At 37.0% G+C, this 27,199-nt stretch overlaps 1 protein-coding gene across 23 annotated transcripts in view; it reads right to left on the bottom strand.

Annotated features, from left to right (window-relative positions):
• The window catches only part of Dlg1 (discs large MAGUK scaffold protein 1), a 206,747-nt gene that overhangs the window by 97,627 nt on the left and 81,921 nt on the right, over nucleotides 1-27,199 (bottom strand). For 10 of the 23 annotated variants that reach the window (XM_036203736.1, XM_036203732.1, XM_036203734.1 and 7 more), the window contains one exon: nucleotides 3,512-3,610. The exons of 7 other annotated variants lie outside the window; for them this stretch is intronic. In XM_036203736.1, coding sequence (XP_036059629.1) covers nucleotides 3,512-3,610 — 99 coding nt within the window. Of the gene's footprint in view, nucleotides 1-3,511; nucleotides 3,611-23,295; nucleotides 23,957-27,199 lie in introns of those variants that run through there. 6 more of the 23 variants (XM_036203750.1, XM_036203748.1, XM_036203752.1 and 3 more) reach the window with 6 other exon arrangements.

Raw genomic sequence — 27,199 nt, 5'->3', positions numbered from 1 at the left:
CAACTACTTCTGAGCGCGGGACCTACCCTGGAGCATGGTTAATATATCCAGTGTCACTACATTGGAGAAAACTCATTTCCTCTCTCCCAGCAGTTCTCAACTGCAAACAGCTTCTTGGCTAGGGGTGGGACCCCATGTCTACTTACTTCCCCTTCTCTCTGCTGGGATTCCGTCTGGCTTGAATTTGTATAAGATGTCACAGTCTCTGAATTCCTATGTGTCTAGCAGACTGCCTTAGTCATCCATCATGTCTGGCTTTCACAATTTTCTGCCTTTTCTTCAGCACTGATCCCTGAGCCTCAAGGGGAGGGTTGGATGGAGACATCCCACTGAGGGCTGAGCACCTCATGGTCTCACTGTCTGCACACTGTTGAGTGTGGGCTCTGTGCTAAATATCATTTGCAAGTCTCTGATGAAGGTTAAACAATGAAGATTTAATTTTTTTTTTTATTTTTATTTTTTTTTGCCAGAGCTGAGGACTGAACCCAGGGCCTTGTGCTTGCTAGGCAAGCGCTCTACCACTAAGCTAAATCCCCAACCCCTTAATTTTTTTTAAAGGGTGTATATTTGTGAATCAGGTGCCTGTAGAGGCTAAAGGAGGTGTCAGACCCCCTAGAGCTGGAGTTAAAGGAGGTTGTGAGTCACCTGACCTCAGTACTGGGAACTGAACTTGGGTCTTCTATAAGAGCACTACCTGCTTTTAATTGTTGAGCCAGCTTTTCAGCCCAAGTTACACATTCCTTAAAAGAATATGTTTCAGAATTTATCTGGGAACAAACATTTAAGTTCTATTAATTTTACAATAAACATGTTATACTTAATAATGGGAACAGTAATTATCTTGAAAAATGAGACAATCCCATCATCTTTTCTCATAGTATAGAGCATGTATCACCACTACCATCTAAGGGTATCAGTAGTGGCTATAACTAAGGAGATGCCTTTTCTAATACGTGCAGCATCATTGACTTTGTTTGCTTGTGCTTTGAGACATAGTCTCTATGTAGCCCTGGCTGTACTGGATCTCCCTCTGTAGACCACACTGGCCACGAACTCACAGAGATCCACCTGCCTCTGCCTCCCCAGTGTTGGGATTTAAGGTGTGAGTCACCACACCTGATCACTCACTGACTTTTAAATTTATTCATTCCTTCCTCTCTCTCTCTTAAAAAAACAAACAAACAAAAACAAAACAAAACAAAAAACAAAACAAAACAAAACAAAACAAAAACCCAAAAAACACCAAAAACCGTGAAGCAGATAGTATGAGGGGATTATGTGCAAAGGTACTGTGCAGGTAACATCTGCTGTGGATATCGCTCTGTGTAAATAAAGTTCTGATTGGCCAGTGGCCAGGCAGGAAGTATAGGTGGGACAAGAGAGAAGAGAATTCTGGGAAGTAGAAGGCTGGGGAGACACCACCAGCCGCCGCCATGAGAAGCAACATGTAAAGACACTGGTAAGCCACAAGCCATGTGGCAAAGTATAGACTAACAGAAATGGGTTAATTTAAGATAGGAGAAGTAGATAACAAAAAGCCTGCCACAGCCATACAGTTTGTAAGCAATGTAAGTTTCTATGTGCTTTCTTGGTTGGGTCTGAGCGACTGTGGGACTGGCGGGTAAGAGAGATTTGTCCTGACTGGGCCAGGCAGGAAAACTCTAACTACAAACATCTACTCTCTTTCACTGGGAACTGAAATCAGGACTCCCCGTACCTCATATTATTAGTCAGGCTCCTAATCCCTGGGAAACCTCTCAAGCCAGAACTACCACTACTCCAGTAATGCAGATTAGCTAACAGACTTCATCACGGTAAACTATCCAGTTACACATCAGGAAGTGGTTGGAATGAGTTGAAAACAAATCGGACTGACTTATACACTTTTGTTTTAAACTCCAAGCCTATGAATGTTTCAACAATTTATAGCAATGGTAGACTGCAAAGTTAGGGACACCGAATAAGTAAATGAAAGAAACCTGAAGGAGGACAGGCTCCCAATTAAAAACAGAGCAGAGACCTGTACAAAATTTCAAGGGATTCTAGCAAACTATTTTAACATAAAAAGTAGAAGGATTGAGTAAAATAAGTTTTCAAATCTTCTTTTAAAAAATGTTATACTATTAGACACTTAAAAACATATTTATCTTTACCATGTAAACTTTTAGATTGCTGATTGCTCATTCTTTGCAATATGAAAATAATATGTATCTGGATTTATCTATTCAATTCATGATGGCTTCATAATGACTAAATGCTTAATGATTTCCACAAAAGGTGATTGGTCATTACAATACGTATATCTCATTATATTACTGATGATTTCTTCTAGAATCTCAGTAGGGCTACTTTGATTTTCAGGATCCCCCCACCGCCGAGACAGGGTTTCTCTGTGTAACAGTCCCAGCTGTCTTGGAACTTGATTTGTAGACCAGGCTTGAACTCACAGAGATCCACTTGCCTCTGCCTCCCAAGTGCTGGGATTAAGATGTGCGCCACAGCCGCCGCCACCACCAGGCTGATTTTCAGTTTTTAGCATAAAGGAAGCCCTAAAATGTGAGTGACCACAATTGCTCTCATTTCCCTCTCAATGGGGCTTGTTTGAAGTTGTAATTAGACTCACACACACGTGTCTACCTACCTAGATTTATGTCACTCGTCAATTTCAGCAAACATATCTATAAACACATGTTTTACATTATGAGCAATACTGGAAGTTCTCAAACAAAAGATCAGTAATACTATACTTACTATCAATTTTACTTTATAACTGTGTTGCAAGGGCAATAAAATGTCAACAAATCACTCCTTCCAATGAATAAAATTCTAAAAATAAAAAATAATAATCGTATTTGCTGACATCTGAATACAATTTTATTTTTCCTACTGTCCCATTAGCTTTAAAAAAGTAGACTTTAGTTGGAGCAGTTATTTACAGAAGTTACGAAGACCATGTAAGTATCTCACACAGACACAGCGTCATGGCAGACATCTGCATCCCAGCACTCAGGAGGAGGGCCAGCATCAAGGCTAACAAGGATACTCCCGTCCTAAAATAGGACTTTTCAGGTAACTGAGATACACGCTACATCAATACATGTAAAGCATGGGATTTAACCAAACAACAAAAGGCTGAATATTCCAAAGAGAAATTTACACTGAGAAACAGCACCATATAGAAGAATGGACCTGGCACATGAGCAGGACCACTAATTGAAGACATTAGACAAGTTTATAGATATACCATAGAACTTACTTTGAACATAGTTCCAAGTACAGAGGCATGTTAACAAATCTCTAAATGTTTAATATAAGCTCAAAATGCACTTCATTTCATGGACTACCAAATAAAATGGCTAAGGTTGAACCTATCTTAAATCCCAACTGAAGTCCAAGCAAATTAATATACCTAATGAAAAAAAAAAAAAAACTTCAACAGTTTTAAAGAAATACAAATAAAACATTGAAAGCAAATTAAATTTTTATAAAGAAAAAAGAAACCAATAAAAACCTGTGGTGCGGTGGACAGGACGACAGTGTTCTCAGCAGGGACGGGCAGGGCAGGGGTCACAGGGACAGTGGGAGAGGAAGGAGGAACAGCTTCTGTGGGCTAAAATCACCAATGACAAAAAATCAGGAAGAAACGTCAAATAAAAAGACACAAACAGAAAGTTGTACCATAAAGGTAAATTATAGTTCTCCATATAATAATTAATAAGTGAGAGAGTTATTAGGTATTACTTTAGTTAGTCAAGTAATGAAACTGTCTTATGGCTATTTCAGCAACAATTATGACCTCAACTTACAACGTCAGTGTCTATGGTTAAGAAGATCTGTTCTTTAGAATGCATCAACAAAGAATCAATCATGCACTATTTTATGATACGGTTGTTTCATAGACAGCTTGCAAAAATTTTTCTAGCATCCAGAAGCTATCTGATTATTTTTCCTTTTCACACTAAAAAATATTATTAGCCTACCATGCAAATGTTTATGAATACATAGGAAAAAGATAAAAAAATCTCCAAACAGAATTTGTATCATTTAAAATAATCCATACTACTAAAACTCTTGCTTCTGAGAACAGTAAATAACCTGCCTAATGTTCCTGTGAAGTCATTAATCCAGTTACCACTGGCTCCTTTATGTGCCAGATCTACTCTGACAAAAGTACAGAGAATTCCGGCAATTTACACCAATAAATTGTAATAAACTGTAATACTTTTATACTTAATTACTGTCTGGCTTGATTATTTTCAAAAGTAGTATGTAATATGCACAGAAAATATATTTTCCAACAAAATTATATTGTTACAAAGCAAATTAACTCAAAAATACAAATGAAATATAATGTAAGAAAATATTTAAAATCAAGCAGATAGGAAGACAATGGATACTAACAGAGACTTAAAGCAAAGAAGAAAAATTAAGATGAAGCTACTTTGCTTGTCACTGATAAATCAAAATTATATTAATAACTATTGTGTATCAAATCAGTCAAGATTCATTAAAGATGTATTAAAGCCATGTGTGGATGGTGCACTGGTTGAGGCATAATTTATGGACAGCCTGAACTCATAGTAATATGTATTATTATACAATAATACTGTCTCAAAACCAAAACCAACCAATCAAACAAAAAACTAAATGAAGATTCGAACAGAAAATTTTACGAAGATTTACAAGTGTGCAGTGAGAACATGAAAGGATTAGTCAATAGGGAAATGTAAACCAAAGCTAGTGAGCTGGCATTTTAAACATACTAAGGAATGGTGTCATTCAAACAAAATGACAAAAATCAAAGTAACAAATGGTGACAAGGATGAAACTAAAACCTTTGTGATACTGCTGTGTCTGTAAAAAATGGCACAGGTTGGGGTTGGAGAGATGGCTCAGAAGTTAAGAGCACTGGCTGCTCTTCCAGAGGACCTGGGTTCAATTCCCAGCACCCATATGGCAGCTCAACACTGTTAACTCCTGTTCCAGGGGATTTGGCATCCTCACACAGGCACACATGCAGGCAGAATACCAATGCATATAAATTAAAAATATATTATTAAAAAATAAAATAAAATGGCACAGGTATTTGTGGAAAACAATTTAGTGGTTCCTCAAAAGCAGCCATGAAACTATGGTGTGATCTAGCAATTCTACTTCTGAACAACTAAAGAGTGGGGGAAAGATTCAACTACTTGTATGCAATGTCTAAGGAGGTATCATTCCTAAAAGTCAGGTGAACAATTCAAGTGTACATATATACGGATAATCAACAATATGTGGAATATACCTATAATGGACTACGATTCGGCCTTACAAAAGAAACACATTCTGGTACATGATATTACATGGGTGGATCTTCAAGACTTTATGTAAGTAAAATGAACATGTCACATATCGGTTCTACGTACACACTTTAGTATAATAATATTTTAAAGTCGATTCTCACATCCTATCACATTGCTGATGGATATTAAAATCCACACAAAGTTTAGAAAAAGTAACTTATCAGTAAATACCTATATTAAAAACTGCCTCAAGTCTGACTTAGTAGTTTAACGTAGTCTTAAGGAACAATTTTAAAAGGAAATATAACACTTCTGAGATATTCTCTGAAGAATAGCTTATAACTGGGGAATTGTAGAATATTATAAATATCCTAAGGTATCTCAAATAGTGCTAACCATTAACATCAAACGTTATGAGCAATTAGTATTTATAATTGCTATTTATATTTATAATTTATAATCTATAATAGCTTATAAATCAGATGGAATGCTGCTTATAATATTAAAAGAGAGAGAAAAACATAGAAAGGTTTGAAAAGTTAGCAAATGGGATCAGGATCATGACTGTTCCCCCTCTTGCTTTTATTTTGAGTTTGATTTCTCCTATTGTTCACAATAAATACATAGAGACATTATAAATACAGGATGAGTGAGGAAGATTGGTGCATACTAACACAAAATTAATCATCTGTCATCAGCACATTTTTTACAAGACAAACACAATGAATGTGCTCTAAAGATACTGCAAATCTCAGTAATGCTGGAAGAATATTAACACTGATAAATGAACTTAAATTGATAGATTGTGCTATCTGAATTTCTTATTTTCCTTTCAAACAGATTTTTAGCCATTAGATTTTATGGTGAAGAAAAATCAATCCTCCTTCCCCCCTGAAGAAGTAATTCTTAAAATGAGGAATGACATTTGCATAATATTATGAATATGCTTAATGTCACTGACTTATACACTTAAAAGGCTAAATATATATATTTAAAAGGTTGAAGTAAAAATTGTATGCTATGTTACTTTACCACTATGGAAGAAAGTACAGTGAATTAAGAGATAAGATATATGGTTTTGACTTGAAAAGCTTCAGCCACTATTTCTATGTTGTTACTATAGAAAAGACTTCTGAATTCTTTATTTGAAGGTTGGAATTAAAAGCTTAAATGGTAGGCAACCAATTTTCACTCAAATACTCACACGACCTTTAAAATGATTTATGACAAAGCACAGAGGAAGAATGGTTCTGAAAGAATTGTTGCCAGATCACCTGGATGTGCACGCTGACAGAACAAGTGAATACAGATTCCTAGTTTCAACCATAGAGAGAAGCAACCCAAACCCTCTAGAAGGCAATATGGTAAGACACCACTGCCTTTGTAGAGAAGGCTACTTACTGAACAAAGAAGTATACATTGCCCGAGCCAAAGCAAGGTAAGGAGATGCTATCAGTTATGAGCAAGGAATGGTGGGAGTGAGCAATGTGCCACAGGACATGGTGGTGGGAACAGGGTGAGGGTGGTGTTGATATGGGCACAGCAGCATAAAAGCCTGGCATGAGGTCAAAGATCCCAGTGGAGTACAGAAGCCATCTGTAGATGCCTAAGCAGTGGGGGAAGGGGAGTGATGGGAGGTGTGAAAGGAGATTTCACTCTAATGAATGAGTACAGAAAGGTCAATGGGAGCAAGGTTTCTCCTGTTAGAAACAAGTAAAGCTGTAAATTATGAAAATGGAGAAAAATCAGCACGGATCTTTGTTGTTAGGCCAGAACTGGAAATACTGATATAAACACAATGGCTTTTCAATACATATAGAAACAAAAGTAAATACAGGCATAAATGTATTTCCCAGATCTGCCTCACTGAGAACAACTAGGACACTTACTACCTCAAACCTAGACTTAGATCTAGTACCCAGATCTTGATTTTTAAGTGCCCATCCTCAAATAAGAAACAGGAGAGGAGTCCTTCCAGAAATGGCTGGCTGCAGTGGTAGGATTCAGTGAGTGTGATATCACCTGGACATCCTGCTACTGCCCCAAAGTAAGTAAGTACTCCAAGAAAAACAGTTATCAGAGGGCCTAAAAATATCTTGAAGGGCTGCCACCTGGGAAACACCAAGACTCAAAATAAATGATAACTGTATTAGATTAGTATTAGTATTAGAAAAATATTAGAGGCTTTTCTTTTGCTGTGATAACCATGACCAAAAAGAGTTAAGGAAAAAGGAATTTATTCTGGCTTATGGTTCTAAAAGGCTAGAGTCCACAAAGGCAAGAAGTGGTAACATGCTGGTAAGAGCAGGAAGCCGGCAGGTCTCATTATTCATCCATACCCAGGAGGCATTGAGAGACATCAAGTGGGATGAAGCTATACAATCTCAAAGTCCCAGTGATGCACTTCTACAGCAAGGCTGTACCCACCTAGGGATTCAATTATCTCCCCAAACAGTACCACTGACTGAACAAGTTATGAAAAACTTGGGCCTATGGGAGAGAGACTCTCATTTAAGCTACTAGAGTAACAGTGGCATAAAACTCAATAAAGCCGGGCGGTGGTGGTGCACGCCTGTAATCCCAGCACTCGGGAGGCAGAGGCAGGTGGATCTTTGTGAGTTCAAGGCCAGCCTGGTACACAAGTGAGTTCCAGGAAAGGCGCAAAGCTACACAGAGAAACTGTCTCGAAAAACCAAAAGAAAAAAAAAAAAAGGAAAAAAAATCCTCAATAAATAAGATAGGAGAGTCCATATTGAATGAATACACATATGAACTAATAAAATGCATTTCCTAGAAATAAAATGCTAATTAAAAAGTGTAGAAGAAATGGTGAAATTATCAAATCATCATCTGGCAGCCATCATGTTATAAATAATTAAGAAACAGCAATGGATGCTTAAACTTCCTCTTGTTGCTAAGTGAAACTTTCATTTTACTTGACGAACATCTGAGCGGGACACACACACACACACACACACACACACACACACACACACACACACTATACATAATGATGTATCCCCTCAAAATACTAACCTGGATAAATCTAACAGATACTATCCTAATGAAGTAATCAGAGGTAACTTTACCATAACAGGACAAATTGAAATGAAATACCATCTCATAGGATACAATCACAACACTAACTTTGGTGCCAAACACAATTAACTGCATCTAATCAAACAGACAATCCAAACCAATCAATAATACTACAAAATAACTGTGATCATAGTCATCATAACTGTGATCATTATTTCTTACAATGTTTGTTCAATATTTATGAGGAATTTTATTGTAGTAAAACCAATATAAACTGTCCATAATTTAACTTTTATTGTGTATGGGTGTTTTGGCTGAAGTATGTCTTTGTCCCACACACATGTACTGCCTGAAGAGCATAACAGAGGGGGTCAGATCCCCTGGAAGTTACAAATAGGGGTGAGCTGGGAATTGAACCAGGATCCTCATCCTCTTGAAGAACAGCCAGTGCTCTTAACCATGGAGCCATCTCTCCAGGCCCAAGAGTACATATTTCATGTATGCAATTTGATGAGTTGACACATACGAAATTTATGATCACAATGAAACCTGTGTATATATCCACCATCTCTAAGAGTTTCCCTTTGTTTCTTTGTTGTTTTAGTTTTGAGTTGTTAGAACACTAAAAGTATTTGATTTTTAAATGTCTCAAAATATCATAATGTAATATATTTTTCTTATACTGGTATTAATTTCTTGGTAACGGTCTAGTAGTAAGAAAGCACTACTAGAGTCCTAATACTAGGGTAAGAGTAACAGTTCAGAGAAAACCAGGTAAAGCAACATGCTTACCTCAAATTTCAAAGCATAAGAAATACATCCACTGGTCAGCTGCTCCTTAAATCCCTTTATGACAAACTGTTATTCTTTTTATATTCCATTTAAACCCCACTGTACTGCTCTTTTCAGGGACTGTTCTAAAATACCTTCTTTGGGAAAGGATCTAAATATTGTTTCTTAAAAAAAAAAAAAAAAATCCCTAAAATACCCTATGACATCTTAGTCTATCTTGCTTGCTGTCTGTAAGACACCTGGAGTAAAGAATTCTGTGGAAGAACATGTCCTACCTTTTCAGAAGGCAAGTACTTAACAACAAATGACCTACCAACAAATAAAATATCCAAGCTACAAATGATAAACAAAGTAACAAAATAATACATTTAATTCACTTGAAACAAAACTACAGCCCTAAAAAAAAATGAATTATCTAATGAACGTTAGTGAGGAATAATAGATACTAGAGATCTAACAAAACAGAGTGAAGAGATGAAGTGAAGAAATGTATGAAGATGAATACATTTGAGAACATGATAAAATGCTTGGGGCTCTAAATTGGAAAATGTCAAAATATAATGAATATAATGCATGGGTTAAATAATGAGAAAATGTAAAGAAACCATTACACTTGGGTTATTTCGGAAAAGAAAGATTAGAAAATAGCACTTTAAACTTTAGAAATCTTCTAAAACCATATAAATCAAGTAGGAAACAACAACCATTATGTCACCCCTGTCCTGTATGTACCACTGGTAAGATCAGCTCACTAGAGATCTGTTACTGTTTTGAAAAATCTTGGTCACATGACTAGCAACAGTCTCAGTTGTTTCTATCCATAGCAACACTACCGAATCATTAGCCTGAGGCTGCCTTTGGAGACTTGTTTCCATGACAACAGAGGTTATACTATTAACACTGTCTGAAGGAACACTGCAGAAAATTGTAAATTTTTATAAAATAATTTGACAGATCACACACATTTTCAAGTACCTTTGAAACAAACATTGACAATTACCTGAAAGATGTTTAAAATGATTGAACAAAATGGCACCAATTTTCTACATAGGTTTATATTTTATATGAATTTAAGGTCTTAATTTAGGAAACCTGTACTTAAAATGTAGATTTTATGTGATCTGTGCACATCCTCATTTATGAATATGTAGTGCTACCCCTCACTTTTAGGCATTCAGCAAGACATAAGTATTGTGTTAGCCTATTTATCAAATCTCTTTCTGTTTACAACAGCCAATGTGGTGGGTATTGTGTTCCCTGAAATATTGTGTGTTCCCCGAAATAAATTTATCTGGGGTCAGAGAACAGACAGCCACTAGATACAGAACCCAAAAGCGGTGGCTAGAAAATGGGTCAGAGAAAGCCATAGCAGAAGCTGGGCGGTGGTGGTACACGCCTTTAATCCCAGCACTTGGGAGGCAGAGCTAGCCGGATCTCTGAGTTCAAGGCCACTTTAGAAACAGCTAGGCATAATGACACATGCCTTTAATCCCAGAAATCCAGTCTTTAATCCCAGGGAATGGGGGCAGAAAGAGAAAGATAAATAAATCGTGAAAACCAGGCACCAGAGCTAGTGAAGCATTTGGCTGGTTAAGCATTCAGGCTTTCAAGTAGCAGTTCAGCTGAGATTCATTCTGGATGAGGACTCAGAGGCATCCAGTCTGAGGAAACAAGACCAGCTGAGGAACTGGCGAGGTGAGGTAGCTGTGGTATGTTCTGCTTCTCTGATCTTCCAGCGTTCACCCCAATACCTGGCTCAGGTTTGATTTTGTTAATAAGAACTTTTAAGATTCCAACTACAAGCCAATGTGCTTTCTATTACATATGTAAGAGTCCTAAAAGAAGAATCAAGAGGGCAAATTAGGAGACTGTGATAATATAGCTGAGAGGTGACTGGTGGTGTAACCTGATGCAGTTATCAGTAAAAATGAACATGAGCAGTCACACAGAAACTGTGAATGTAGAGTTAATATGCCTTGGGGACTGAAGGGAAGTGAGGAGTATTAATAATAATCTCCAGCTGGGCAGTAGTGGAGCATGCCTTTAATCCCAGCAGGCAGGTGGATCTCTGTGAGTTTGAGTCCAGCCTGGTCTACAGAGTGAGTTCCAGGACAGTCAGGGCTACACAGAGAAACCCTGTCTCAAACCTCAAACAAACAAAAAGAATAATTAATCTCCACGGCTCGCTGTGGTGGTTCATGTCTTTAGTCCAAGTACTTGGGAGGCAGAAGCAGGAGATCTCTGTGAGTTCAAGGCCAGCCTGGTCTACTGAGTAGTGAGTTCCAGGACAGCCAGGGCTACACAGAGAAATCCTGTCTCAACCAAATAAAACAATTTCTACAATAGCAACTAAAAATTATTTCCTAGATAATAATTAGACTTGGACATAAAAGAGCTATAGTGCTATCTAAGTACCTATTTTTCTTGCTAATTATTAAGACTTTCAGGACTGGAAAGGATTGGCTCAGAGGTTGAATGTTTGCTTAGCAAGCACAAAGCCCTGGGTTTAAAACCTAGCTTCCTAAAAATCAAGAGGTAGAACATAAAACAATCAAGAGAGGCTGTGCAGTGGTGGTGCACACCTTTGATCTCAGCACTTAGGAGGCACAGGCAGATGGATCTCTGAGTTTGAGGACAGCCAGGGGGCTACAGAGAAACCTTGTCTTGGGATGGTGGTGGTGGGGTGGTGAACACAAGAGATTAAACAACAAAAATGATTTTCAGAATGTAAAACTGACAAGATAAGATGAAACCACATTACTGGGGTTGGGGATTTAGCTCAGTGGTAGAGTGCTTGCCCAGCAAGCGCAAGGCCCTGGGTTCAGTCCTCAGCTCTGGCAAAAAGAAAACCAAACCAAACCAACCAACCAACCAAACAAAAAACCACATTATTAAGTAGCTAATATTTACATTTTGTATTAACATGCTTCATGTAATCAATAAAATGTACTTGAAACATGAAAGTCCAGAAAGATCTAAAAGTACACTGTATTTTCAAGGAAAATGAAATAAACAAACGAACAAATCTTTTGGTAGTAGTATTTTAAGATATAACCACCTTATCCCCCTGTTGTTGAATAAGGATCTTGAGTTTGACATGGCATAGTTAGAATTCTTAATCCAAGTTCTTTGGCCCTTTGTTTAATGATCTACTATGCCACAAAGAGGCATGCTTCTGATTAAATGTCAAAGCAGCTACTTAAAAGAAAGAAAGAAACCAGGAAAAAACTGCAAGCTTTTTGAATGTTTACAGAAGGATAAAATATAGCAAAGTACATTTATAAAAATTCCACTTGGGAATTACCGTATTCAAGAAAGGATCAATATCTGCAGGACAAAAGGTGTTTTTCATGGTTTAATATTTTTCTTATGATTCATATGCCCTTTGCCACTGTCACTGCAAACATATTACATCTTTAATATAAGCTGTATAGTTTAAAAAGAAACTGAAACAGTATTTCAACCAGGTGTGTGACATCCATGCAGTATCTCAGAAGCAAGTATATATAAAATCAGACATATTTTAAATAAACCACAAAGGATATCAAAATACAAATATTTTTAAAAACTTAAAATAGCTATGAGAAATAGGAAAATAGATCTAGCAATTAATTCTATTGTAGGAGCATGGATGAGAAATTGCTAGTTTACATAGACATGTTAGCTCATGAATCTGTTATTTTTTAATTGCAACAATTCATAAAATTCAGTTAAGGTTTCTGATCTCATCATTATGAAAAGATGGTATTTTATATTAGCATTCAGCTAACGACCTTTGAAAAAGGATGATTCAGTCACTAAGAATTTAAAGAAAAGAGACTTAAAAACTGAATTTAAAGATATGGTTACATAATTAACACAGGGAAGAAATTATCAATTGCAATATGCCTTTGTCTTTGATACTTTTCAGAACTAGCCAACTAAACATGTGCTATCATAGACTTCATTAACTACTAGGCTAAAATGGGCCCTTAGCACTTCTTAGTAACCCTATCTGCTCTGTGCAGTCACCTTCTTAATAACCTTATCTGCTCTGTGCAGTCACCTTCTTTAAGTCCCCAACACCTCCCTGCACTCACCTCTTCAGTTACACTGGCCTGCTGCTCCTCCACAGCTCTCCACTTGCTCTTTACTTTTCTTCAAGAATGCTCTTGTTTAGACAGCTACCGTCTCAAGTCTAGGAACTCTTTCCATCTTTTCTCAAACATCACCTTCAAATCCAACTCTCCAGCAGCAGGCCTATCGCCTCCCCACAAACCTTATTTTCTCTCATTTTCTTCCAGAATACCACATATTTTTGGCAATTCAACTGTTGTCTCCTATTAATATGAGGTTCACAAAGGCAAAGATTTCAGTTTAGTTTTTTTATGTTCGGTGGCATAAAAGGAAGCTGTGTGTGTGTGTCAGATGAACCAACCCAATTCTGGAAAGGATTCTGAATACTTGCTCTTCCTTCTCTTGCTTCCTTTCAGGCTGTACACAGAGCAGACATTGGTCGAAGGTTCTTTCTGCATAGGTGGGTGGCTACACTCAAAGTGTTCAAGGCATTTGCCAACCCTACAAACAGTGTAAAAATGCAAAATCAAACCAAACTAAACCAAACCAAACCAACCAAAACCCCAAAACGCCCAATCCAAAACCAATTGCCTACTCCCTCCTGACGCCTGACAACTGCTCCCTGCCCAGGGCTGGCCTATGGGAGAACACACGTGTCTTTAGAGTTCTGTGTATTCCTCTTCAAACTGTAACGTCCATGGGGGTCTCTCCTCTAAACTTGTAGGTTCTCCTAATCTCAATCTGGACTCTACTCTTCATAGATCTTAAAGTGTTTCTTGCTGTTACTATCTGCTTTATCGTTATATTTCCATTTTAGTTCTCAAATACACTTTCTGTTATTACTGTTTTGCTCCCCCCCACCTTTTTTTTTTTGAGACAGATCTCACTATGGAACCCTGGCTGACCTGTAATTCCCTCAGTAGATTAGCCTGATCTCAAACGAAGAGATCCCTCATCTCAGCCTCAGGAGCGTTGGAATTAAAGGCATGTACCACAGTGCCCAGCTCTAACAACTATTCAATGAATCTTCTGTTACATTAGATAATTACCGTGGGTTTTGTTTTTTCTCTTGGTGGGACCCTGCTAAAGTGAAAAATCCTCTACCTAAGACATACCTAGTTTCACTACTTTTTAAAAATTAAGACATAATTCTTTTTTACTCTATAATTAATTATTTCTTCAGATTCCTTTCTTAGAGGCCGTAATATTTTGTGGAACTGCTGACAATGGTGGTTGCCATCATCATGTTTGTAGTAATGAATGAGGATGATGGTGCTACTGAAAATGGGAACTGACCTCCAGGCCCGGAAGGAGCTGGGAGGGCTCTGTGGGTACTGTCTTGTATAATTCTTACTGAATTCTGATTTGGATAATATTTCCATTCCTATTTTCTAAAAATAAGGAAACAAACCCAGAATAGGTCATTTTCCCAACGTGCTATGCCAAGTAAAGGGCAGGAAATAGACCACTGTCTTCCAAAGACATCTCTAACCAGCACAGGATACTGTCTCTTTAAATAGCCTAAGGTGAAGTTCAGTTTTCCTCAACTGTAATTACTATCCAACAGCAAAGGTGACATATAGCACTCCACTGGTATACTTAATATCTGTTTTCTAAAATACCCTGAAACCAATTTCAAATTTACAACCTTTTATTATAGTAAATGGTTTTACAAAGAATAATTGCACTATACAAAAATCAAGATGGGATCCATTTTATTTAAATTCCATGTTATAATCTCTAGTTATTTTCTGAAAACCATTTTTAAAAAACTTGTACTCCAATAATCATTATATTTTTCAAAGGCTAAGCTAATGGAAGAAGTCTCACAAACTAAAACCCCAACCCCACCCCCCAAAAACCACCCCAAAACTGTTCAGAAATGGAAACAACTTGGGGCTTTAAAAATTATTTTAATTTTATGCTTATGTGAGTTTTGCCTGCATATATGTTTGTATACCACTTGCAAGCATTTTGCCCAAGGAGGCAAAAAGAGTACACTGGATCTCCTGCAACTGGAGTTACACATGGTTGTGAGCTGCCTCTTGGGTGCTGGGAATTGAACCCAGATCCTCTCAAAGAGCAGGCAGTGCTCCTAACTGCCAAAGCATCTTTGATAAAGGTGTATGTGGTGGCAATGTCACCTTTTGAAATCCTACTCCCGGGGGTGGAGAGATGGCTTGGCAGTGAAAACCACTTGCTGCTCCTTCCAGGCCTGGAGGTCAGTTCCCAGCACCACATCAGGCTACTCACAACTGCAAAGGAACTCCAGCTCCGTACTACCCAACAGCCTCTGCAGGCCTCCACAGCGACCTGGACACATATGGCGCACACATATTCTCATTAAAAAAGATTCCCTGCTATCAAATACCATGGTCAGTTAATCTATACTTGATCAGTTTTTTTTTTGTTCATCAATTCCTATGTAACTGTAAAATGATTACATCAGTAGGTTTACTTAAAAGTTTCTTAAACAAAGTGATAAGTATAAGCTACATGTTCTGAACAATTATTTTTACTTTTATCAAAATTCTAAAATTATATAACAACATTGGTGGGGATTGATAAAATATGAGTTTTGATGATACAATTCTAAGTTCTTCACATGTGTAGAGTATAACTCCTCACATAATTTTTCCTACTTAAATTTCATTTAATATTACGCCAGTGCTTTGCCTTCATGCAAGTTTGTGTACCAATGCTGTGTCTGGTGCCAGTGCTTCTCTCGTTGTTGCTTCTGTCTTTTGAGACAAGAAAACTATGTAGCCCTTGCTGTCCTGCAACTTGTTATGTAGACGAGGCTGGCCTCGAACTCAGAACTCCATTGCTTCTGCTTCCCCAGTGCTAGCCAGCACTCTTTACTGTTGGTCCCCCACCTTGTTCTCTGTTCTCAGAATGTTTCGAACCACTTCTGAAGTATCGTACAAAACCTAGGGTACAGATGGCCACATTCTAAGCCATAGTTGTACATAGTGTTTGTGAAATAATAATGACCAAATCATATTTAGAAGCTCCAAGCTTCTTTTCAGTCAGTGCAGGATTAAATGGAAACAAGCACTTCTATAGTGTCTATTTATTCAATAGATATTTATCAATGCACTTAATATGCTGGGCTGTAGGAAGATAAGAGGAAATGCCCACCTTACAGTACCAGCTCTTACGAAGCTTACGGTTCAGCAGATGACACTAACTCTTAGGAAAGTAACACTGCTTGAAAATGAAGAGCCAAAATGAAAGCCTAATAAACCTGAAAACTCCATAGATATGTAGCTCCATCCTTTTTTCAGTAATTTACTTCAAATTTATCTTTAAAACTTACTTGACTATATTAAATATGTAAATATGAAATGTGTTTCTTTTAGCCTATTTGTCCTTGACAGAAGGGCCAACTACATCAAGATAGTATATAGAAGCTGCACAGATGAAAACTTACATAAAATATTTCTCATTTAGTTCTTCAGACTAAGCCAATCTAAATTTAAGATAGCAACTTTGTATTTTTTAATAGAATTTAATTTTCAGACCAGATTTAGGTTCACAAAAAACTGAATGTCAAGTACAGCAAGTTCTTGCATACCCTCAGCCCACACATGTATACAGCCTGCCCACTATCAACACCCTGCACCAGAGCGGTATATTTGTTACAACAGATGAACCTATACCACCCCACCATTCTCAAAGTCCAGTGTATGCTGGTTCGCTCTTGCCGTTGGACAGTGTAGGGGTTTCCAGGTGTATAATGACATTATCCACCATTGTAGAATCACACACAATAGTTTCACTTACTGATTCTTCTCTCTTTTCAAAATCCTGGGAATTACTGATTTTTACTTTTTGACTTTTCCCAAGGTTGGGATAATGTGTATAAAGCCTTTTCAGACTGCTTTGCTTTCTCTTAATAAGCATTTACTATTCTTCCATGTGTTCTGTGACTTAATCTTTTTACTGCTAAATACCATTCCATTGTCTGATGTCTGTCAATTCACCTAATGAAGGACATCTTATTGGCTTCTAGGTTTTGACAACGATAAGCAAAATCACAAACATCTATATATAGCTTTCCTGTGGGCCTAAGTTTGCAGTTAATCTGAGGAGATTCCAAAGAGTATCACTGCTATGTTGTATGGTCAACGATGTAGGTTGTAAAAGTCTCTATAAATATTGTAAACAAATACTTTCTATTTAGTATCTGTGTTTTCTAAGGTGTTCTACTATACCAATAACTGGTTCTTATATATTAAACACATTTTTGAGTAAATACATATGCGTGTGCTGTAAAAATCTTAAGACAAATGGAAATATGATATATGTCCCTCAATATTCTTCCTGTAAAAGGTGAACACTTTCAAATGTGAGTCATGGTCTTCTGAGTGAGGAATTAAATATATGCTCCTGCCCAAAGAAGCATTTTATAACTAGTTAGACAGACACTTTGTGCCCCCTTTCTCCTGAAAATGACTCTACTTTTGATCAGAGTCAGCACTTCTGAAGAAATTTTTTTGTTTTGTTTTGTTTTTCGAGACAGGGTTTCTCTGTGTAGCTTTGGTGCCTGTCCTGGAACTTGCTTTGTGGACCAGGCTTGCCTCGAACTCACAGAGATCCACCTGCCTCTGCCTCCCGAGCGCTGGGATTAAAAGCGTGCGCTACCACCGCCCGGCTCTGAAGAAATTTTAAAAGGCCACCTGCTTACTTTGTATATATTCCAGTTTAGTTCAACGGCACTACAATACTAAATATAAGCAGCCTCTTAAGGATGAAGACTATCCATCTGTCCTATCGTGACCAGCTTAATAAAAAATGTATAGATATAATACATTGGAATCTAGGATACTCCAAGATAAAGACATCTTGGGAGGAACACTGAAGCCTGTTGCCTAGTTATAAGTCAGAAGATAAATGGATATAAATAGGTAACCATATGCCTTTGTTTGCCTAGGAAATACGTATTTGTACTTGTCCCACTTTAGTTATTAATAGTTCTCTCTTTCCATCTAAAGCATGAGAGTTACATAGTCATCCTGACTGTGGAAAAGCAAAGTGTTTTTCAGGCTCACTTCCTCCCCAGTGGGACAAATAAGAAAGGAGCTATCAGTCAGAAGAGCAGCTTACACTAAGGCACTACACAAATGTTCAGGGAGGGATTAAGACAGAAATAAGACAAATCTGCACTAGCTCTTCGGAGTACAAGTTGATCTGTCTGTTTCTTCCCTCATTCAACAATGTTTGTGTTGTTGTATTTGGTATGTTGCCAACATTGTTGCAGAAGTTGAGGATTAGCATAAACATAAATGGAAAATTCCATCTTTAGAAACGGACAGTCTAGTGAAAGAAACTTATTCTGAACTGCATGGGCACTTGTACTCACTCATAAGCACATCCCCCCCCCCACACACAGGTGGGAGGGCGGGGCAGAGTGAGAAGCCTATCCTACCCCAAAGCCAACAGGATTTGCTGTTATCTTGGAAGTGGAGCAAAGGAAAAGAAGATAATCTTTTGGTCTTTATATTCTCGCCATACATAAGAATAGGAATAACAAGGTGAAAAACTCCTGGAGCTGAAATGTAGCTCAGGGGTAGAGCATGCTTATTAGCATGGCCCAGATCGTGTGTTTTCTTTCCAAGACCACAACAATAACAACACAGAAGGAAACAAATGAAAAACTTAAACAAAACAAGGAAGTCAGTAATAGTAATAATGAAGGAGATATATTTTTAGTATTTCATATGCTTAACTCAAGTGAAAATACTGGGTAAATAAGAAGCTGCAGCTACGAAGCCTAGTATACAGGAATTAGCTCTAAGCTAAAGACAGAAATCTTGATCGTAACAGCACGAGACTGGACTGGACAAGACTACTTACTTGAAAATGCACACGCACACGTACTCACTCACGAACGAGAATTCAAGACTAAGCAATAAGAAAAAGGAAAACACTCCAAAGGAAATTGAAACTAGGAGAATATCAGAAGATCAGCATCCAAGAGTCAAAAGTGGGAAAAAAAATGTAAAGTAGTAATCAATTGAGTTAAATTCTTTTGCCTAGTAGGTAAAATGAAGAGTAAAAACTGACAAGTTTGATTTGATAACATACACACATAGAGGTATTTTCAGCTGTTTGTGTTAGTGAGAGGTAGTTCAGCTCATGGAAATTACCTAATATATAAGAAAAGGCAAATTGAGAGAGTGGAAAATGGAGTCTGATAGGCCTTGAATAGTCAAACAGGAGTGAGATCCAGTACAGAAGAGAAGGGTGAGCTTTAACAACACAGACAGTTCACTTACTGCAACAGGCTAAAACATAAAGATTATTTACTTAGACTGAGACTTAGAAAACAGGTACTGTAGGCTTAACGTGCAGTTTCAGAGCCGTTGTGGAGAAGGCAGAGCTGAAATTAACAAAGTACAGATGCTTCCAAGGAAGTGACAAAGGGGAAGGTTAAAATCATGGAAGGATTTGAGCAAGGCAAAAAGGGATGTCTGAGTAGCAAAAGACAGTAAAAACCATCAGTCCCTGGGGTCCTAAGAGTATTAAAAAATTACTGTAGTGGGAGCCCTGAACAGTCCTGAAGCTGAAAACAGCGCTAGTCATGAGAAATGCTTGCATCAGAAATTTAAGTGATATATATATATATATATATATATATATATATATATATATAGAGAGAGAGAGAGAGAGAGAGGTGAAAAGTCTTGAACATAATCATTTGAGTAGATTATTCAAGTAACAGAAAACACAAGATCCCTGTGGATAAAGATATCAAAAGTAGGGTTGGGGATTTAGCTCAGTGGTAGAGTGCTTTCCTGGCAAGCACAAGGCCCTGGGTTTGATCCTCAGCTCAAAAAAAGATATGAAAAGTACAAAAAGCCAAAATGTTATGTAGATTATATAAGGATACTGGAAGTCACTGAAAATGATTACACAAACAGTGGGCAGAACAAAGACGGTAAGTCGACAGCTCAAATACTCATCAAATCACATGACTAAGAGGTGCAGATGCTCAGAAAGGGAGGAAAAGGAAATATTGCCCAATGACATCTGCTTTTACTGATGGAAGTCTAAAAAAAAAAAAAAAAATGAGTTGAGATTACAAAAAGCAGTTTTTATAGTCATGACCCAAAGAAGAGGAAAAAGGTAAGTCATCCACAAAATAATAAGAACAAGAGAAGAAAGACCTAACTCCATCTCTTGGTCCCATGGGAACTACTTACAAGAGCAGGATGGATGATGTGAGGAACCAAAAGGAATGGTTGACACCGCTTATAAAATTATTATATATGTATTAATTATTTAAAACAAAGAATATTTATAGTATGAAGTCTCTGAAGAAAAAAATTATAGGAAGGTAAACCAATTCACAACAAATATACCTTAATAATTAAAGAGTCCCTTTTCCCAACTCACAATGTAAACTTCGGAGGAAAACCTAAATGAATGGAGATAGCATGTAAACAACATTTTCATTACTACTGGTGAGGGTTAAAGGGTTGAGGAAATCCAGAGCACATGGGATTTGTGTGGCCTAAGTATAATATGAAGCAAAAGAAGAAAAGAGCCACTGTGGATCATTAAGAAATACCACTCCAGGTAACTGAAATAGATTAATAATTCCACAAACATTTACTAAGCACCAACAGGAGCACTTGGTATCTTGTAGATCTTTAGAACTATTTGGTTTTCTTATCATTCAGAATACAATGACTTCCTAAAAGTTCCAAATATTCCTGGCTGGGTGGTGGTGGCGCACGCCTTTAATCCCAGCACCTGGGAGGCAGAGCCAGATGGATCTCTGTGAATTCGAGGCCAGCCTGGTCTACAAAGCGAGTTCCAGGAAAGGCGCAAAAGCTACACAGAGAAACCCTGTCTCAAAAAAAAAAAAAAAAGTTCCAAATATTCCACAGTACCTGGCACATAATCAACATAATCATAGCTTTAAACATGAATACTTCTAAAAGACAAGCAGTTCAAATGAATCTGCATGTGGAGTTTCTTTTTACTTGTATGTAGCAGGGTGTGTTTGGGAATAACAGTAGTGATTGAGATAATAATTAAAATTTAATTTAGTAACAATTCTCCAAATTGCTAAAGTATAATATAATCCAGTTAAAGAGAATTAGATTAAAAGTTAAGCTTCCTACCAAATCTTTAAAAAGTACAAAACATTCATAGTAGTTACATAGTATATGTTCAACAAAAAATTATGAAATTTCATTCATCTACTTTGTTCCTGACAACAACATGCAAATTCTTTTGGTGCTACAAAGCTGTCGGGCCTGAGTTATTATACAAATGTACTGCATTAACTCAGATGCAGTCATGTCTAACTTCTTTTTCAGTTCCACTGTATTTTATCCTATAAAACAAGCTCCAATAAGTCATAACTAATGACTTGAACATATCAATTATGCAACTCATCAGAAAGGTGTAGGAAAGAAAAGTGAAATATGCTTACTCTGGGAAAACCTCTGACCTAGGAATTTTTTATACTTCCAGAGACAAAACACAAAGGTAAAGGACAAGAGAACTATCTGTTAAGAGGTTTGCAAGAGAAACTAACTCATTTCTCAGCGTACAAACACAACAGGAACCAATGGGTGGTGGGGTGGGAGTGGGGGAATAATATTCAGTGGTGTAACAGGACTACAACCATTTTAGTGTCTAGGTTACTGTATTCTAAATTCTATGCTTTCAATGGTTTTATGTGCAAACTATTGTTTTTTTCATTTGTACAAGTCCTAAGATGAACATCAGATATATCAATGTGTATATGCATATGCATAGTAATTTACATAAATCATCAGGTATCTTTTTATTGGTGATGAAAATATTATTTAATATTAACCCATAACAACCGGTAACACTTACCTTTAATTTTTTTCATACTTTTATTCTTAGAGCAGTCAGTATTCAATTTTTAAGAGTAAGTCATTGCCTTTCAGTGAGTTTTGGCTGGAAGCAATCTCAGTGCCTACATATAAAATGATGATGCTTCCTCCTCTTGAATTTCATCTTAAGCATATGAGAAATAGGTAGAATTTTTGATTTTAAAAGTTGACATTTTACTACCAAAAACCATTATGAGAAAACTCTAGTAACCAAAACAAATAAATCAGCTTGGCAGTTATATCTATATTTACTGTGCTGCCTCTAAGTGATGGAAGAAATAATCTCTTAAGGAAATTTGTTTTTAAAGGCCCCAAAGAATGTATATGCATCTGTATGCATATTAAGAATTACTGATTTCAAAGGAAAAAACAGTTTCAGTTTGTTTTTAAATTAGACTTTTTTTACCCTCTTATTTTTCACTAGTTGAATATCTGCTAAAATGTATTTTAAAATATTAATACTTCCTTTCATCTTCTTTTATACCAAACCACTAGCATTTTATTCAACTGCTTTTATTTTCTTCTCCTATATTCAATATTCATTTCCCCTTTAAGTAATTTTATGGGACTTTTTAAAAATTAAGACTTTTCCTGTTTGATAGCTTCTTTGTAATTTGAATGTGTTAAAAATATTCCATGACTATGCAATTGTACACATTTACTAATTCCAGATCAGCCTTAGACAATATATATTCATAAAATGGAAGAACTCATTAACATCTTGACTAAATCAATTTAATATAACTTTAAGATAAATATATATAATATTGATAACTGTATTACATTAATCTATTCTCAAAACATTAAAAATTAAAATACTTAAGCTATCTTTTGTTTATTATAATTTCTCCCTATGGTTATCTACTAACATGCAAAACTAAACAAATAGGTTATTTTCTTTTGTTCAAACATCATTCTTCATAGCATTTAACAACATCTACAAATAAGATGAACATTATTAATTTGTATTTTAGCATGTGTTAATGACTCTACATTTTTAGAGAAGTCATTTAGCAGAATCTGAGGCTGTTTTGTTTAGCATTACATAACATAAGGGAAATGTTTTTCATTTCCCCTTCTGTGCTAAAGACCTGCAGAGACGGACTAGAAACATAAAATTTCAGTGCCAAGATAACAACACAGAAGACTCATTTTTAATAATAAATCTGCATGAAGACATCGTGGCAAAGCAAATATGAACATAAATATATTAAAAATAATGTCAACAAGTGGCATGTTACCTGGGTGGAGCTGGTGGCTACCGAGATGCAGTCAATAAAGCTGTGTCTTCGAGTGAAAAACGCAACTATCTGCTGCCAGCGTGAAGGCTCTGGCTCAGCTTGCAGTTCATCTGACGAGCCCTTTTTTGCCCAGTGTTTCTGCTTTGGGCCTACTGAGCCATGGCTAGAGCTAGTATTGCCTCCCCGACTGGCGCGAGAGTACAGAAGTGTGTTGTTTCCGAAAATGTAATTCATCTCTGCAGCCCTGCAGGTGGTTGCCAAGCAGTCTTACTTCTCCACCAGCTGCTGAGTGGTGAATGATCGGTAAAAACTGCAGCTAGAATTACAGCAGCATCACTTGTAGATCAGGGAAAATAAAAACCCTGAGAAATGATGCTCATTTTCTCTGTAGTTTCTTCCTATGAACGAGCTTGTATCTTCCTTCTGTACCTGTTAGCTGTATGATGGCTGAGTTTATTTTTGCAGACAGAAAAAGACGACATAAGGTGGATTTCTTTCTCGTGATTATTTTTTCACCAGCGTCTGCAGGAACCAAAAGCTGTTCTTTTGTTAGCTGATAACTAGACGGACTGAAATCCAGGAAGTGAGGTCGATTAGCAGGTAAAGAAGGATGTTATAAACACTGGGCTACCAAGACCCTTTGGGGCTGACTGATTTAACGCATTGGGTGGAGAAAGCCCGGGTTACTAAGTTTCAATCAGTGTAGAGTAAAATCCAATGGCATCTTCACTGCTTACATAAATTATAAATATGAACTGAATTTTAAAATACAAGGTTTCTTTCTGCTAACAGCTCTCATTGTTTAAAGTAATTTCATTAAAAGAGTATCTGCTATTCACAAATTTTGACATCATAAAGGATCTTACATTATTTAGCATTGGTTTTTAAACTGTTTGAAAATACCATGTGCTGAATTCTGAGGCTCTAGTATTAGGGAGAATATGTTTATAATACAGCACAATCATTTTATGTAGTATAATAATTTTTAATATTTTGATTACTGGGTCTAGAACAGCAAAATATATACATGGCCACTGGAGCTTTTATAATAAAAGAACTGTTAAGAAGGATTCAGTACCGTCTGTTTAATATATCATAATCAGTAAGATTATACGATTATGAGTTTACACAAAAGAACACCAATAATTTTTGTATTATAAAACAATGTACAAATGTACTCTGGCTCATAAATACTGCTTGATTTCTAATAAGCATTTTTTAATCTATATTTTTTTCCTGTGTTTTTTCATCATAGCAGCTAACTTTAGAACTGACTGGTATTTAATATGAATTCTTTAAGTCTTTTAAAATTTAGTTTACGTGTATGTGTATATGCCATGTGTACACAAGTGACCAGGAAGTCCAGAAGAGGGCATCCCTTGGAGCTGGAGTGACAGGTGGTTGGAAACTGCCTGCTATGGGTGCTTGAACTCAACCCAGGTCCTTTGGAGGAGTACACATGCTGGTAAACAATGAGCAATCTTTCTAGCCCCCATGGGATTCTAGTTAAAAAAGCTCCCTAAGTAACTCTTAACACTTTCAAGTTCAAGAAGTACATTCTGAAGCCTAACCTATGCCATGCTATATTAGTATATGTTACAGTATATGTCCACTTAAAAAACTATATGTGAACAAAAGTGCTACTTGATAATAATTGAGTGAATCAATTTTTAGTCCTGTATGAATACTCATAAATTCCAGGCCCAGTCATGAATATTTTTCAGATGTGGACAAAATCTTATTTGTGCACTTCACAGCAGGAATTAAAAGTAACCTACTGGACACAGTATTGCAAGCCACAACCCTGAGGTCCACTGCAAATCTGGCTCAAGAAGAAAAGATGGCCATATTATCTCTTTGGTTCCTTACCGAAGATCTGTCCCACAAAGAGCTGAGAACCATGTGGGAGTATTAGGGTAAGACACTTTACCAAAGAGATTATGCAGAGTCTGGTGTTTCTTTTCAAGGACTAGGAAAGCAGCTTGCAATCTGTGGTTCTAAAGAGATTAATTCTATTTAAGTCCAGTAGAGGAATATAAGAAAACATTAAAAGCTGACACAGATCTAAGAATCCTTTTTTAATGGAAAGAATAAGATCTCCTGACAAAGTTTTATTATGGACAAAGTATTTAATAAAGAGCTCATTAATACAGTTCATACAGAGACTAGTCAGTTTGATCCCAAAATGTGTGCCATGATCCATACATTCTGACAAACACCAAGAGAAAAGAAAAACTAAACACAACGCTGAAGCCTTTGATACTGTGGATTATTATGACAAAGACACTGAACACAAATCCCAAATGCAGTCTACTTCCTCAACTTGCAAACAGTAGTTCTGACACAACAGCAATCCTTCAGTGTACAGGATTATCCTAGAAAGCCAAGCACTTGGAAGTTGAAAGTTCTGAGACCATTCCACACGTCTCAAAAGCACAAGTATGCTTTCATATATAAATTTCCTATTCAAATCTATTCACTACACAACTTTCAATTTCTCAAAAAGCTTCTGTATGAAAATGTCTTGTTATTCCAAGTACAAAACATCTAGGCTCTAGATTAGGTCATCCACTGCCCAAAAGTATATGCATACGAAACAATGTATGCATCAAAATCATAACTGGTTCCACATAATTTGATTGGGATGTAGAAGACAATCAAGAGTATTTTATAAGAACCTTATTTATTCCAAAAGAGAGCTGAAAGATTAACTCCACTGAAACAGAATTTAGGTTCATTACAGAAAAACCTGGGAAGCTTATTTAAAATAGTGAATAAAAGAAATATGCGGCCTAAAACAACAAACCAAAATAACTGCTGTCAACATCTCAGGGTATATGAAAATTAACCTTTTATGTTTCCTTTAAAATGATTTCTTTGTGTGTCCGCATGATTCTGTGTCTGCCATGTGAATGCTTGTGCCTATGGAGGCCACAAGAGAGGGCTTTGGGTCCCCCAGAGCTGGAGTTAGAGGTGGTAGTGAGTCACCTGATGTGGGTGCTGGGAACCAAACTCCAGTTCACTGGAAAAGCACCACATGCTCCTAACCACTGAGCAATCTTTCCAGTCCCAACTTTTTTCTTTTCACGCTAGAATTCTAACCTCACAACTGGCAAAAGCTTAATTTAGGAAGCGAACTACACATACACATAAATATCTATATCCACGTGGTGGCTCCTCTTGGTTATTAACTACATCTGGAATTAACTAAAGCTCAAGCAACCAGGCAACTGTGCAGGGTTATTCTTGGTCAATCATCTGAAGTTGGAGAGCCAGGCTAACTCTGGGCCACGCCTTCTGGTGGCAGCTCTACAGAGGACACGGAGAAGGAAGCTTTGCTCTCTGCCTGCCTGCTCTCACGCTTGTGCCAGGCCCATTCCTTCACTGTTATCCAGCCTAACTCTTTGGGATTCTGATGGATACTTAGACCAGCTGACATAGTCAGCCTTGTGGACCAAGCAACTATTAGATTCTTCAATTTTCTGTCAGGAGACAGCTACTGTTAGACCAGCCGAACCACAGCTTTGTAAGCATATATACACATTCTAGCAGTTCTGTTTCTCTGGAGAACCCAGACTAGTTAGTGCGCGTGCACACACACACACATACACACAGTAGCCCTGGTTGGAGTGGAACTCATACAAATCTGCCTGCCACTGCCTCTGCGTGCTGGGACTAAAGGTGTGCACCACTACACCCAGAAAAGTACATATTAGTGATCATTATACAAACTTGAATATCATAATAAACTTAGCAGTGTAATATGTCTTTTAAACAGAAGCAAAGATAGTTCAGAATAATACAAAATAGGTCCTCAATTATTCACACATATTTCCAAACTTACAAATAAACCCAGAAGCCTTTATGTATAATTACAAAACAAAATATTAAGTAATCTTAGTGG

This window comes from Onychomys torridus, chromosome 12, assembly GCF_903995425.1.
Source record: "Onychomys torridus chromosome 12, mOncTor1.1, whole genome shotgun sequence".
Lineage (NCBI taxonomy): Eukaryota > Metazoa > Chordata > Mammalia > Rodentia > Cricetidae > Onychomys > Onychomys torridus.
The sequence above is the reverse complement of the archived record's forward strand: the minus strand, read 5'-3'. Positions and strand labels throughout refer to the sequence as shown.